General features: G+C 39.3%; 1 protein-coding gene across 2 annotated transcripts in view; it reads right to left on the minus strand.

The window, feature by feature from the left end:
• srrm1 (serine/arginine repetitive matrix 1) overlaps positions 1–15652 on the minus strand; it is a 54135-nt gene that overhangs the window by 20068 nt on the left and 18415 nt on the right. For both annotated transcript variants that reach the window (XM_028819492.2, XM_028819490.2), the window contains exons 5-8: positions 13318–13427; positions 11405–11623; positions 3148–3360; positions 2682–2801 (exon numbers count right to left, since the gene is read on the minus strand). In XM_028819492.2, the coding sequence (XP_028675325.1) occupies positions 2682–2801; positions 3148–3360; positions 11405–11623; positions 13318–13427 (662 nt within the window). The remainder of the gene's footprint in view (positions 1–2681; positions 2802–3147; positions 3361–11404; positions 11624–13317; positions 13428–15652) is intronic.

Raw genomic sequence — 15652 nt, forward strand, 5'->3', positions numbered from 1 at the left:
TTAATAGCCCTGTTTTTAAGGAATCAGTCCTCGAATTGATTCCTTTCTTCAGCAGCCAAACAGAAATGAGACGTGAAACGAGCCAACAGATGAGCAGCTAAACCGGGATTTCAAACTCCAACCAATTTCACTCCAAACAGTCTCTTAACTCTTTTAGGGCGGATGTCGACTTTTGTCGACAGGAGGGGTTGAAGGCGAATGTCGACAAAAGTCGACATCCAGGGATAAAGGGCGACAATCAGCTGTTAATGGCGACAAATCTCACTGTCACGTCACAGGCATTCCCTCTGTGCTTGGAGGAATGCTAGACTTGTTGACTTGGCAAATAAACATTGCGTGTGCGTGAGTTGCGAAATGTAAACAAAGGCAAGATGGCACCGACATGTGAAAAGGCAGCGAAGCAAGTACAGAAAAGAAAACACTTGGCAGACGTTGTTTTGCGCATTACCGCAGAGTCGGACTCTTGATTTTTCAGAATCGGACTTTATTGGCAGTGATCAGAAGATCGAGCAAGAGAGTTAGAAGCAGGCATCAGCTGATCAGACACCAGCCGATGCCGCGCGAGCGGATCTGCTGCTAGTTGAGTGCCTTCGCGCAGCCGATGCATCTACGGCAAGGTTCGCATGGGATAAATACACATACATTGATCCGTTGAGAGCCGATCTGGCTACCGGAGTTTACAAGACGGCATGGCTTGCTTTTGGACACGACAGATCACCAGCTGCTGTACTTCAGGCTGCTCTCTCCTGATGCTGCTTTTCAGCTACTGTCAGACGAGACAAACAGGTAGGCAGAGATTTTTTTTAATCGCGGGCTGCGTTTGCATCGCATTCTCGTTTTTCAAAGTGGAAACCCACAACGAAAGACGAGATGAAGCGCGCTGTGGCATTACAAATAGAGATGGGACAGAACTGGTGATATAACTTCAGGGAGCATTGGTCCAAACGTGTTTTGTCCCCTGGTGGCTTAGGTACGTGCTGCTGCAAAGTTTTATTCACTTCTGTAATAAACAGAAGCAAATCCCATGGGGTGAGCCAGGCTATAATGCCATACATAAAGTTCATAAAGTTTCAGAAGATGAAAAGAGGTGACAATACGGTTTTCATGCAGGCAGAAAACTTGGTGGCAGTGGCATGGCACGATGGCAAATGGGTGACTTGTCTCTCTACAGTACACACTAACAATATATGTTAGAAAATGCAGCAACAGACAATTGAAAAATAGGCATCAAAACAACACATATTGTAAGGAGTGCAATGTGGCAATGACTGAAATTGGCTGCTTTGAGCGAGATCAGACTTTGCTGTGTAAAATGTATGTGATATGTATGTGAAATCATAGAGAATTCAGGCTCATACAACATGCAAGACAGTAACATTTGTCAAAAGTAAATATTTTTTGTTGATTTGATATGTTAAACAATTGCTTTGTGTTCTTTTTTTAAAAAATGTTAGTTTTTGGAAAAATATTCAGCCCTGGGAGAAAAGAAACAAAAAAAAAAATTAGCCCTAAGAGAGTTAATGAGAAGCTGATTCTTGCTGTTAATTAAGCCCGTTATTTAATCCCATGGCTTGTTGCTGCTTTCATTCTGCCACAGCAGACATTTCCAAATCTGTTGATTTTTCTGTTTTTTCTAAGAACATTTTCAAAGTGTTTTGGTGACCTGAGAGATCAACTTTACTGAGACCTTCACCTTTATTTATTTTCAGATATTGTGTGATGGGCACAGGTGAGCTGGTCATATGGTGGCTTGTTTGAGGTCTCATTGTTTGGCTACTAAATAAGGAAAGAGAGACAATTAAGGGGCCTGAGTCAAGTTAATTAAAACTAAAGCAAAAGAAGTTAATTAGCAGTAAAAGCGGCTCACTAATGAAGATGATGGTTGGAATGAAAACATGTAGCCACTGCGGCCCTCGAGGACTGCAGTTCGACACCTGTGCTTTAGACAATAAAAAAGAAGCATTTTAAGAATAAAAGTTCTTTACACTGATAAAAAAATCTTTACTACAACCATAAAAGATCTATTTGGAGAAAAACAGGTGAAGTTTTTGAAGAAAACAAAACTGGTAGTTACTTAGTTCAATGTATTCTTCCTCACTAATAATGCCAACTACACATTCTATAAAGAACTATGCTGAAAGGAGTTTTACATCATTTTCTTGCTAAATTGGTTAAATACATTTCAAAAGCAACCTGTAATTATAGAACAGGAAGGATAAAAACAGGTGGCCTTTATGGTGTCTAGACTGAAATAAAAAATATCCTGTAAGATCTCAACAATCCAGTACATACTAGAAGGGAACAGAGAAGGAATGGGGTTAAAAATTCTAAGGCAAAAAACAGATGAGAGTTGTGTTGGGCCAAGAAAATGTCTGAGGAGCTATTCAGTACCAACTGACTAGATGGCTAAACTTTTCTGCAATTCACCATGATTTGCATTTCTCTCTAAATTGTTAAATTCACAAAAGACATATAACATGTAACTGTGTAAAAATGTTTGTACCCTATATAGATTCAAAATTAATGGAAAAGTTACCAGTGACAGTGTATTAAAAAAGTCCCATGTTATTTGTTACATAAGCCAAAACAAACAAAAAGGCTTATGTGTTCACACAGATATTGTTTCGAATAATGGTGTGACAAATATATTTTATAAAAAGTAATGAAATAACAAAACTTACCTTCTCACTGGTGACCTACTTCTTCTGTGTCTTGCAGGTGGAGGGACTCTTCTTGGAGGGCTCCGCCTTCGTGGAGAAGGACGTCTTCTAGGACTTGGCCGTCTCCGGAGGGACCATGATCTGAATTAACATTGATAAAGTTAGACAAAGCATATCAAAAATACAAATTAAGAAAGTCAACTTTAGTAGTAAAGTAAATCTACCTAAATATTTTAAAATAGTACATTTTAATGGAATCCTGTTGTGCTAATTTGATATCAAAAACGCAAGCTTTTAAATTGGTAATCATTCCAGATTACTAACACAAGTTAAACTTGTGAAATACAAAACAGTTTTATATTCCTGTATATTATATCCATTCAGGCCACTAAAAAACAAATCACTGAATATTCAACTGCATACAATAGTTTGCAGCAACTTTATATTCTTAAGCACACAGGCCAACAATTTAAAAATCTTAATTTACCTGGAACGTGACCTTTGTCGTCGTCTTGTTCGAGAATGTGACCGAGACAATGACCGTGATTTTGAACGTGACCGGGATCTGTGTCGGTTTCGTTCTCTTGTCTCTTTCTCCTTTTCTTTCTGTTTTGGCTTTTCTTCCTTCTTTGAAGGTCTGTCTGGCGAGGCATCTTTAGCTTCCTGAACAGAATCAGGTTTGACTTCTTTCAAAATATCACTGATAAGGAGGGAAAAAAAAAACAAAAACATTTGTAATCAATATCAATTCCAAAGGTGAAAATAACAATTGTGAATAAAATGATACATTTTATTCTGGTGTAAAAAATGCCTCCCAATTTTACACACAGGCCTTCCCCACATTGCTCAAAAAACACTTTACAAAAATTCACGTACACACAGAAAATGTTTTAATATACTTTTTACTTTTGAATGAAAAAGATGCTGATCTTTCGCAGTTAAGAAGAATGAGCCTAGAATTATTTCAAAACATGTACCATTAGCTCAAACATCTGACATCTTGTCATTATACTGAATTCCTATAAGTTCAATACTTTGAAAAGTATTAACATTAGATATCATTTTCAATACCAGTTTTGGGGGAAAAATGTGGGGGACATGCAAAATATTGAAGACCAAATTTACTTTTTATTAAAAAAAACTATAAACTAGATCCCTCTTTTAGAGTGTACAATTGTCCAGAAGTCTCCAAGATGGTCATACATTCAAAACGTTAATAAAAATCCATAAAGAACAGCAGTGTAGACATATATAAACTGTTCAAAATTTTTGCATTAATGAGATTATTCTTGAGGCAACACACATGTTCAAAACGCCTCTGAAATTGTCACCTACTCCTAATTCCCAAGTCAGTAGAATGCAAGTACAGCAGTCTACTTTAAACATTACTGTAGCCTAAAATAGTGCTTCTCTCCGTGATGAACACCCAAGAATTTTAAAATTCCAATCAACACCCTAACATAGTAGTTTGAGAAACTACTTGAGTAAATGTTTTGAGAATAAGGGACTAAATACTGAAAGTGGTTGAGTAAAATTCTTCTAATAATTGCCCTTTAAATGTCTTTGCACACAGTACTTGGGTGTTAATAAAAAATAAGCATTTCTTATTACTGCCATTTTACTATGCTTACATCACATGTACATACTTCTTGCAAACAGATCACAGTAAGCACACCAATCTGGCTGAAGGTAAAACTGAACACTTTTTGAAAAATTTTAAATATAGTGTCAGCTTACAAAGAGCGAGCACTCTGCAAAAATGGAAACACACAGTACATCTGTAAACTAAGAATGACACAATAGAGGCAAACAGCGGAGGAAGCAGTTACCTGGCAACTTTAGCAATAGAGTATGTGTTAAATTGACAAGCAAAGGCATATGACCCCAAATAGATAAACAATTGCACATTAATGTGACTGCACTAAATAAAAAAGGTGTAACAAACTTAATGGGAGAATTGTTTGAAGACTTCACTTTTACTGCCAATTGTGAACAGTGAAAGGATGAGTGCATGTGTTGTAGTTTGTATGCCTGAACTCAATGTCAAAATGATCCGATAGTATGGAAAATACTATACAATTTATAAATTTATTAGAATCCATGATTGTATATTTATTAGAACACTCTAGACGAGAACAGGCCATTCAGCCCAACAAAGCTCGCCAGTACTATCCTCTTATTTCTTCCAAGAAAACATCAAGTCGAGTTTTGAAAGACCCTAACGTCTTACTGTCTACCACACTACTTGGTAGCTTATTCCAAGTTTCTATCGTTCTTTGTGTAAAGAAAAACTTCCTAATGTTTGTGCGAAATTTACCCTTAACAAGTTTCCAACTGTGTCCCCGTGTTCTTGATGAACTCATTTTAAAATAACAGTCTCGATCCACTGGAGTAATTCCCTTCATAATTTTAAACACTTCAATCACGTCACCTCTTAATCTTCTTTTGCTTAAACTGTAAAGGCTCAGCTCTTTTAATCTTTCCTCATAATTCAACCCCTGTAGCCCTGGAATCAGCCTAGTCGCTCTTCTCTGGACCTTTTCTAGCGCTGCTATGTCTTTTTTGTAGCCTGGAGACCAAAACTGCACACAGTACTCCAGATGAGGCCTCACCAGTGCATTATAAAGGTTGAGCATAACCTCCTTGGACTTGTACTCCACACATCGTGCTATATATCCTAACATTCTGTTAGTCGTCTTAATGGCTTCTGAACACTGTCGGGAAGTCGATAGCTTAGAGTCCACTATGACTCCTAAATCCTTCTCATAAGGTGTACTCTTGATTTTCCGACCGCCCATTGTGTATTCAAACCTAACATTTTTACTTCCAATGTGCAATACTTTACATTTACTGACATTAAATTTCATCTGCCACAAATCTGCCCAAGCCTGTATGCTATCCAAGTCCTTCTGTAATGATATAACGGATTCCAAATTATCTGCTAATCCACCTATCTTGGTATCATCTGCAAACTTAACCAGCTTGTTACTTATATTCCTATCTAAATTATTTATATACATTAAAATTCCAGGACACCCCGCAGATTCAAAAAAATCAGCAGATGCTTAAGTCCCTTATATACAGTGCCCTCTAATGTTTGGGACAGATGCACATTTTTCCTTGGTTTACCCCTCTGTTCCAGTTGAAAATTACAAATTGAACAATTCAGATGTGATTAAAACTGTACATCGCAGACTTTAGAGTATTTGCAGACATTTCGGTCACATCATTTAGAAATGACAACACTTTCTACACAGCAACATAACTTTTGGGACACAGCAAAAGTAGGTACCATATATTAAAGTAGTCACATTTAGTACTTTGTTGCACATCCCTTGCATGCAAAGCCTGCTTCATGTCTGATTCATAGACATCACCAGGTGCCAATTATCTTCTTTGGTGAAAGCTCTGACAAGCCTATAATACAGCCATCTTCAGCTCCTGCTTGTTTCAGGGGCATGTCACCTTAAGTTTTCTTTTCAGCATATGGCATTCTCAATTAATATTAAATCAGGTGACTGGCTTGGCCATTCAACAATTTACCATTTTTTGATGCTGAAAATCTCGTCTGTTTGGATAATGATACAAAGCATACTGCAATGAGTTTGGAGGCACATACTAGAACTATAGCAGAGGTTTCTATACACCTCAGAATTCACTGTGCAACTGCCATCAACCTTTCCTTCATATACGAAGTGTGCCAGTACCTGTGGCAACCATACATGCCCAAGTCATATCACCCCCACCACAAGGTGGTATTAACAAATGAGATGGTATGCTTTGGATCTTGGCAAGAGTAAAGTGTGGAGACAAAAAAGAACTGCCCATCACTCCGATAGTGATTAATCTTGATCTCTTTTGTCAACAAGACCTCCCCCCCACCACCCGGCTCACCTTGCGAGCTACTTTTAAAATGACCAGGTCGAAATGATCTACCTACAATAAAAATGCTATATTTTATTTTATTTTTTTTAAATGGGTGTGTTTAACACAGAAGATGCCGACCGTTTAACTAATGACTAATAATAATATGGGTTAACAATTTAGAAACACGTATAGGCTGATCCTAAAAAGTTACGTGCAAAAACAGATCTGTAAAATCCCACAACACTGTCCAGCACGTCTTAAGTAACATGAAGCCAAAGTTAGTGCGAGGTAAAACCAACAACCGCTCTTTTACATTCGATTGCCGTTTTTCTTTCTTGCCTTCCAAGATTTTTTATACATTTGAATTATGTTAGAATAGTGATATTCGATCCGACAGCCCTAGTTATTTACTTAAAACAACGTTGTAAAGATCTCCACAGAGCTTTTTTTTTTTTTTTTTTTTTTTTTTTTTTTTTTTTTTTTTTAAACTCACCTCTTGTCATCTGGCTGTTTTCCTGAGGCATCAATGTGTTTTCTTCGAGAATTTCGTTGTACATTTAGAAGAGCGTGCATGCCACCTCATCATTTCTCTTGGCCCTTTTCTGTTGTGGACCCTCAACAGTCGTTTTAAAGCATTAACTGAGGGAAGAACGTTAGAAGCCAAGGCTTCAGACTGGCAAATTTCTTTTGTCAGTTGTTTAAATGGAGAAAGGAGTGTGATTATGTTCTCGATCAAACCCCACTGATTAGGCGTTAAGAGTTGCAGGTAACTCAAAATCGGAGGCATAAGCCCCAAGGGTTCTTTTCTGCTCCAGCAAGATTTGCAGCATATAGAATGTGCTGTTCCATCTAGTCAAAACGTCTTGCTGAAGCATTTTCGGCTGCATACCAAGTTCAGTTTGTATAGTTTTGAGACGCGAGTTGGCTAATTGTGAATGCTTAAAGTGACCGACTATTTTTCTGCCAATCGCTATTGTATCCGAGACGCTGCACTGGAATAGTACGCCATTGTTCACGGCAAGCTGTAAAGTATGAGCCATACATGGCAAACTTGGGATCCCGCATTCCTCCATAGCCTTTGCAACGTTGCATGCATTGTCTCGTAATACTACATGAACATTCTCTTTGGGTATTTTCCATGTTTCAAACATTCTTTTAAACGCCACAGGGAGTGCAGCACCCATGTGTGATCCGGAGCATTCTTGGGCGTGCAAGATTGCTTTCTGCAATTCAAACTTGTGGTCGATCCACTGAGCAGTTAAACTAAGCATACTAATAGCACTCATATCATATGTCCATATATCTGTAGTAAAGCTTATGGCTGTGACATCTTCAGCAAGGAGTTTGTGCACATGACTTTCCACAATCTTATGTAACTCTGGAAGCGCTATGTCAGAAAAATAACGGCGACTGGGTATCTGGTAACGGGCTCAAGATGCTCAAGCAGCCTTCGAAATCCCGTATTTTTTACAACAGAAAATGGCTGATCGTCCAGAGCAATAAATTCCATCACTTTTGCAGTAATTGTTTGAGCTTTAGGGTTATCTTTATCAAATTTATTTGATTTTTCAAGTAACTGATCAACACGTTGAGCAACTGCAGTTTTTGATTTTGTGCGCGGTGGCGCAGGATTCTCCTCTTTTACACTGAGGAATTCTGTATATTTGTCAGGATGGCATGTCTTCAAGTGTGTAATTAAGTTGGTGGTATTGAAATTTCACCCTTTGGTCCCTCCGCGCAAAACATTAGTTGAACAAGTGTTGCAAATGGCATATTTTATGTCACTCTCACTCACTTTGAAAAACTTCCACACCGCAGATATTTTCACACAGTAGCCCAGCGTCGCCTAAACGTCTGGCACATCCGGAACACAGTGAATGCGTCATCAATATCGGTCCGATGCCGATAAAAAATTATTTTAACCCATTATCTGCCGATACAGATATAAATCCGACTTTATCGTGCACCCCTAGTAATATGGCATTGTATTTGCGTATACTGTAACCTACACACTGTCCTGTATACTTTACAATCTCCAATTTACTTAATACCCAATACAATGCAAATGCTATGTAAATAGTTGTTCTACTGTACTAGGGGGCTCTGCCCCCTGCTCGCTTCGCTCGCCAACCCCTGGTCTTGGGTAACCCGAAACAGATTTGAAAGAGATTACTGTCTGTCTTGGTAACTGTGACATTATGTATCATGTTCACCGTCACGACATCTGTAGGTCTATGTAATATATGTAAACTAGGGGGCTCCGCCCCCTGCTCGCTTCGCTCGCCAACCCCTCCAGCAGCGATTTGTATTTATCGGCTCTAAGTGAAGGCTGGTTGTTTTTTATCCACTGCAGATCATTTGATTCCGCTCGAACATAAACGTCAACGATGTATTGTTGAGTCAGCTTTCCTGCATTGAGTAATGGATTAAAGTCGTCCCTTACTGAGAGTCTGTAGGAGAAATATTCTTTCATGGATACACGTGATCGTCTCTGTGCCTGCTGTTTTTTAATTCTTGAAATTGTAGCACTCCATCCTTCCTGTCCAGTTGGAAATAATATGGGGTATGTTAAAGTATCAAGAAGCGGAAAGCAAATGTCTATGCGTTGGAATGTAGGTGTGTTGTTTTTATCAGGACGTAAATGTAGAACAATATCTCTGTGAAATGGAGGCTCACCATCTTTTCTTTGAAAGACAATTGCCACTTCATTAACGACGGGCAGATTGTATCGTCTTGGATCTTGTTCTTTGTCCTTTATCAAGACCAAAGCAATTGTAGTTGCCGCTATACCTTCTGCATTTGCTTTTGTATTTGCCTCCTTTTCAACTTCATGTAGCATTTTTATAGACTTAGCTAATGGGTGATTGTTTATGACATGTTTCAGAAGCGCGTTTTATGCGCCGCCGTCTATTTTCTTGTTTCTTTCGTGTTCGTGTGTTTGTTCCCGTTATCCTTTCCGAATCGTTTTGTACCCGTGACCGTGTATTCATGACTTGTTTCTTTCTCAGCATGCGAAATATGGATAAGTAATAAGGAGGATCGCACTCACTGTTAATATGTATCCTTTTCTGCAGTTGAACGGTTAATAGTGCTTTATTGAAAGGACATCCACCTATGCTGACACCTATGCCGACACCTATGCTGCCTAGTGTGAAGGTGTCGACGTTCACTTTAGAATATGTGGCTTTGGGTGTCACTTCTTATGGATGTGTGGGGGGGATTGTTGTTGCGCGAGCGTCTTCTTTCTTTTTGTGTTCCTGTGTCTTGTTTGAATCCCCCTCTTTGTGTGTGTCCCGTCCCTTGCCTGTAGGGTCTGTGGGGTGGGTTTGTGTTCTTTTTTTTTTGTCTTCCATGGGCTTGTTGAATCCCCCTCTTGGTGTGTGTCCCGTCCCGTGCCTGTAGGGTGGGGGGGGTGGGGGGGTTTGGTCGAGCCTTGCTGTTGTGCGGTCGTCTGTTCTTTTTTTTTTTGGTGTGTTTAGTTTCGTGTGCAATGTGTTTCGTGCTTTGCCCGCGTTTGACTACTTTTTTATGTGCCTTTTCCTTTTTTCGGTGCTTGTTGCGTCTCATTTCTGTGACTCCTTTTTGTATGTGCTCACTCCTTTTTTCTGTGGTCTTGTCCGCCTCTCGCGGCCCCTCATCCGCCTTTGTCGCCCTCTTTTGTCCGCCTTTCTCCGACTCTCGCGGACTCTTTTTGCGCCTGCGCCTCTCTCGCCCTCTTTTGTCCGCCTTTCTCGGCTCCTCAGCCGACTCTCGCGGACTCGTTTTGCGCCTGCGCAGTACGTCTTTTTGCAGCTACGGCCCATGGCCGGATGTGCCTGCGTCCATCATCCGGTTTAGCATTCTTGGTCCATCATCCGGTTTAGCATTCTCGGTTAGTAATATGGATTGTTTAGGGAAAAACAACTCTAGCAAGCGACATGGCACTTTTCAACAGATCTAAGACTTATTTTCTCATCAAAAGTTAGCATTTTACACTTCCTCTAAGCCATTAAAATAATGACTGACTGAGATAGTAATTAATAGGCTCTGGTAATAGTGGGAGGAAGCTTTATTTGTGGCACATGTGCTTCTAAGCCTGCACTCTACATAATGCCATGCTTCAAATTCTCACGTTCAAATGCACAATTTTAGTCTAGTTGCTGGTGAAAATAAAGCCATTAACTGTTTTACATTTTTCACTGGATTTATTTAAATTGACAGTTTTTTTAATTCAAAGTTGCCGATAATAAAATTGTTTCTTTCCAATATATTTTATATGTTTTGATAGATTTAATTATTTATCATGTATGTATAAACCTATACTGCAGCATCCTGATAGTAAATTGACCAGCAGTCAATGTATTAATAAAGCTTACCTCATACCTGTATCAATGCTAAGTATCAAAAGTCTACATAAATCAAAATAACCAGAGGAGCCTCAGTGTTCACCAGATGCCAAACACACACTGAACCTTAAATATGCAAATTTTGAGCTACATTAAATATAATTCTGACCTTAATGTCTGTATAAAATGTTTACTAATTTGAATCTTTACACTAAACATGTCTAATGTTTAAACACCACTACAAAAATGAGTCATTTTTCAGATACACAAGTTCCATAGACAGTTGACTTTAGTCGCACACTCATTCTACCATAATCTAGAAACCCAACTGGCTCTAGCTTTCCAGACTTAAGTCTTCTCACTGAGAGTTTCCTGTTTCCTATGTACTCTTTCAAAGGGATATCTAACCAAGTCATTACAATTAGATAACCAGCACAGACATAAATGGCTTTCTGAAATTCAGCTACCTTCACCTTGAGGCTATGGATTAGTGAGAACTTTACACAGAGCTCAATGTGTTATAAGAAAGGCTGTAGTGGTTTAGCAAATTACCTTGTAGATGAAGCTTCCTGTATGAGCAAATCTTTTTTCAAGATTGGCAAATGGTCATGCTCGGGTGACAGCTGTAAAGATTTCTTTGTTGGAAGTGGAGGAGGAGATGGTGAAGCACTGGGACTCTTAGTCTTTCGACGTGGAGACCGAGAATGACTACGCTTTCTTTCTCGTCTAAGTGGTGACCTTCTTCTAGGTGAAGGAGAATGTGTTTTTTTCCTAATTAAAAAAAACACCATAATGTATACTCATTTTTTTTGTTTTGTTAGGCACTCAAAGAACAGAATACAGACTTAAAAAAATTGCTACCAAAATTGGTTAAGAACAGCAACTATCACATGCAAAAAAATAGTGATTTTGGTACATTTAATATTAAATACACACTGATGGACAAATTATATTCAGTAAGAGAACACTAATATTACTAAAATGAAATTTCTAACTGAAGATCAATTAGCACTGGATCTTTTTTTGGCACAAGTGTATTCATACTTTCAAGAAAAATCAAACTTTTCTGAGTTTATTACCTTAAAGTAAAAGGATCACTTAAGTACGTCTACTTCTACCCAAATTAAACAAGATATATTGCTATCTAATAAAATCAACTAGGATGGCAAATTTCATTGATCATCAACACACTATTAGGGGAATATGCTTGGTCTGCAAAAAACTAACCAATCTCACTGAAAATAACTGGTAATAAGAACACTCGCCAACAAATTTTATTATTAATAATTGCTTAGTAAAGTACTGCATACATCACTTCACTGGCAAAGTAACACTTTGAGATATTGTGAAGGAGGATGCAAGTAGGGTCAAAGACTAAATTATTTGAAATTTGGAGTAACCATCACACCTGATAAGAAATCTACACCTTGCAAGATTTGTAAAAATGAGCACATTCAGTACAGGTACACAACTAATGTGGGAGCACCTGTAAAAGCACACAAGTAATTATGGTTCCTCTTTCACTTAACCCTTGGGGATAATTCAGCAGTATTCTCAACTACCCCTTCTTCTGGAAGATCTTTATCTAGAAGTGCAGAATGAGTGACCAACAGTATACAAAACTTGTGCAAAAGCATCTCTTTTGAGGACTGACATGGCTAGTATTTTGATGCTGTACTGTAAACTGGGAGACCCTATGTTCATCTTGTGGTCTTTGCTGCCATCTAGCAGATAAAATGAAAATGCGCTCTAGACAACTTTAATTGAGGCTTTGCAATGGTTTCATAAGGCTTCTGTCAATTGTGTCAAATTTTGATGACAAAAGTTTACAAGTGTAAAACTAGACCTTGCAGTTTGCAAAAAGACTTGTTGCAATGTATTTTTGAGCATACTTTGTACCACTGTTGAGAGCACTGTGCAACTATCATTTTATTTTAAACTTCCCAATTAATCAAAATTGACCAACTAACTGATTAGTAAAATAATTGCTAGTTGTAGCCCTAGTATATAAACCTGTCAGATAATGGTACAGGGGCAACCCAGAATGACTGGTCTCAGGCTATATGTAGGGTAGACATTGAAAGCCAAGCAGAACTGAGAGCGCACAAACGCACAAAAATGGTTTACCTGGGGTGCATAAGCTCCAAAAAACTAGGTAATAGGAAGGTAGTCTCACCATGTACCACATTCCATCTCAGCTCCAATCCTCTAGAATTTACTTCTAAAGAAAACAGCCACAGTAACAGAGTATATCACTCAACAGACTGCCTCTGCCTACCCACAATGGCAAGTGAAATAATCACTATTTGAGATTACACCTATTGACCCTTTTCTTGTTCAACATACTCTCCTGGAAATCTCCCTTCGAGTCTTACTCAAAACATCTGTGTAACACAGTTTACTCATATATTAGCACAAAATAGTGTGCATACAAAAAAAAAAAAAATGTACGTTCAAAATTATACCTTCTTGGGCTTTTTGATTTGTCTCTCTCTCTGCTTTCCTTAGTGTCCTTGTCTTTTTTATCTTTTTCTTCATCTTGCTTCTTCAAAGAAGCCAACTTTTCTTGTTCAATCTGCAATGTGGCAAAAAAAAAAACACACTTTAATAGGTGGCACTAAATGGCTAATATTTATATTAAAGGGGACACTACACCCAAGTTCAAAAGGGAAAAAACCCACAGCAGAAAATACTAAAATTGAAGGCATGCTAATTGGGCACGATCTACTCCTGCCCAGCAAGCATGTAATCCTTTTGCAGCAATTTAACAATTTTAAATAATACAAAACATACTAATGCACCATTCTTAATTATAGCTAGCCCCTTGCCAAAATATAACCTCATCGTACCATTGTGTGGAATCCACAAACTCTTTGCATGATTTTGAACAAAGTGCTATCTGGCCTAGTCTTGTGGTCAAAGCTAATAATTAAAATACATAGACTTAGATCAAAGCTACAGTTCCATGTATCAGTTTTTCTGATTCGTGATGTCAACAGAAATTGGCTACTACTATAAATCAGATTTTTCACTCAAAATGACTTAATGTAAATTGACCTCTCTCAAAAAACACTTTTCAGTATATGCTTGTCTAAGTTTTATTTAGTAATTAAGTTGAAGTGCGCCCTTACACTTGAGTACTTTTAATACTTTGAAGTTCGAGCAGTAAAACAACACATACCCAAAGACTGGAATAATGGCTTTTACATTAAAGTGGAGTAATAAACTGTATGGAGAGGACTGGCAGATGTATGTTTTGTCATAGGGGCTTCTTTCAACCCAAGTTTAAGACAAGTCTTCAGTAAAAAATTGAGAGGAGATGCTTAATGAAGTCTGGCTTTTCTTTTTGTCCTTCAGTTAAAGTTAACACTCCTTGTCCAGATGTAAATGGTGAACAAGCTTGTGTTTAGCACAGCAGTTCACATTCTGAATTAGAAAGAGAATCTGCTCTTTTATGCTTAATAAACAGGCTAGTTCAAGAACTAAATTTAACTTGTCAACTTTTTAAGCATGCTAGCCTTGTATGTTTCTTACAAACGTTAGAAATGTGGTTTGTAATTACCAGAAGCATTTTATTCTCTACTAGCCAACCCGTGGCGAAGCATATGCCGCATAATTATGTATTGATGGGTGAACACTTCCTGAAGGACACAGTTGTCCAAATGGGGTGGGTTTGAGGATACGACTGTTGGTGAATGAAAAGATGGAACTCTGGAGAGGGCAACATACAATAGTCCGTGACTGAAAACTGGAGGACTGCCATCGTGCCTCCACCTTCCAGAGCAAGGGACAGGGCTGGACGGCGCTCAGGCGCAGATTGTGAAACGGGGAGAGGGGAAGGACACCCATTCCGCCCCAGCCCCCCCGCCATTCTAGTCTGCTGATTTCTTAGTCATCGTTCAGTATGCACTGCCTGCTCATGTGCCCTCCCCCAACTCCTCACCTGAGTCGCTTTCGTCTGTGTACAGTCCACATGCACCTGTGAGTCGCATTGACTTTTCATTGTTCTTTGCGGTTCCGGCTGCTTTTCTATATATAATCCACCAAGTCACCCGACCATGGTAGTAGCGACGGGGGGTGTGTACAAAGGGCAGGGACTTAATCAGTGTGAGCGTATGACCCGCACTTACTGGGAATTGCTCGTTCGTGGGGAACAATTGCAAGCCCCAATCTCCATCACGAATGGGGTTCAACGGCTTACCCACGCCTCTCGGCGCCAGGTAGACACACGATCCATTCAGTGTAGAACCAGACATCTAAGGGCACCACAGACCTGTTATTACTCAATCTCACGTGGCTGAAAGCCACTTGTCCCTCTAAGAAGTTGGACGCCGACCGCTTGGGGGTCGCGTAACTATTTAGCAGGAGCGAGTCTCTTTCGTTATCGGAATTAACCAGACAAATCGCTCCACCAACTAAGAACGGCCATGCACCACCACCCACAGAATCGAGAAAGAGCTATCAATCTGTCAATCCCCTCTGTGTCCGGGCCGGGTGAGGTTTCCCGTGTTGAGTCAAATTAAGCGAAAGGCTCCACACCTGGTGGTGCCCTTCCGTCAATTCCTTTAAGTTTCAGCTTTGCAACCATACTCTCCCCGGAACCCGAAGACTTTGGTTACCCGGTTGGCTGCCCGGCGGGTCATGGGAATAACACCGCCGGATTGCAAGTCGTCATTGATTATGGTCGGAACTACGACGGTATGTGATCGTCTTCGAACCTCCGACTTTCGTTCTTGATCAATGATAACATTCTTGGCAAATGCTTTCGCTCGAATTGTTGGTGGGCGGGGCTCTGTGAGT

The sequence above is a fragment of the Erpetoichthys calabaricus genome, chromosome 14 (genome assembly GCF_900747795.2).
Source record: "Erpetoichthys calabaricus chromosome 14, fErpCal1.3, whole genome shotgun sequence".
Taxonomy (NCBI): domain Eukaryota; kingdom Metazoa; phylum Chordata; class Cladistia; order Polypteriformes; family Polypteridae; genus Erpetoichthys; species Erpetoichthys calabaricus.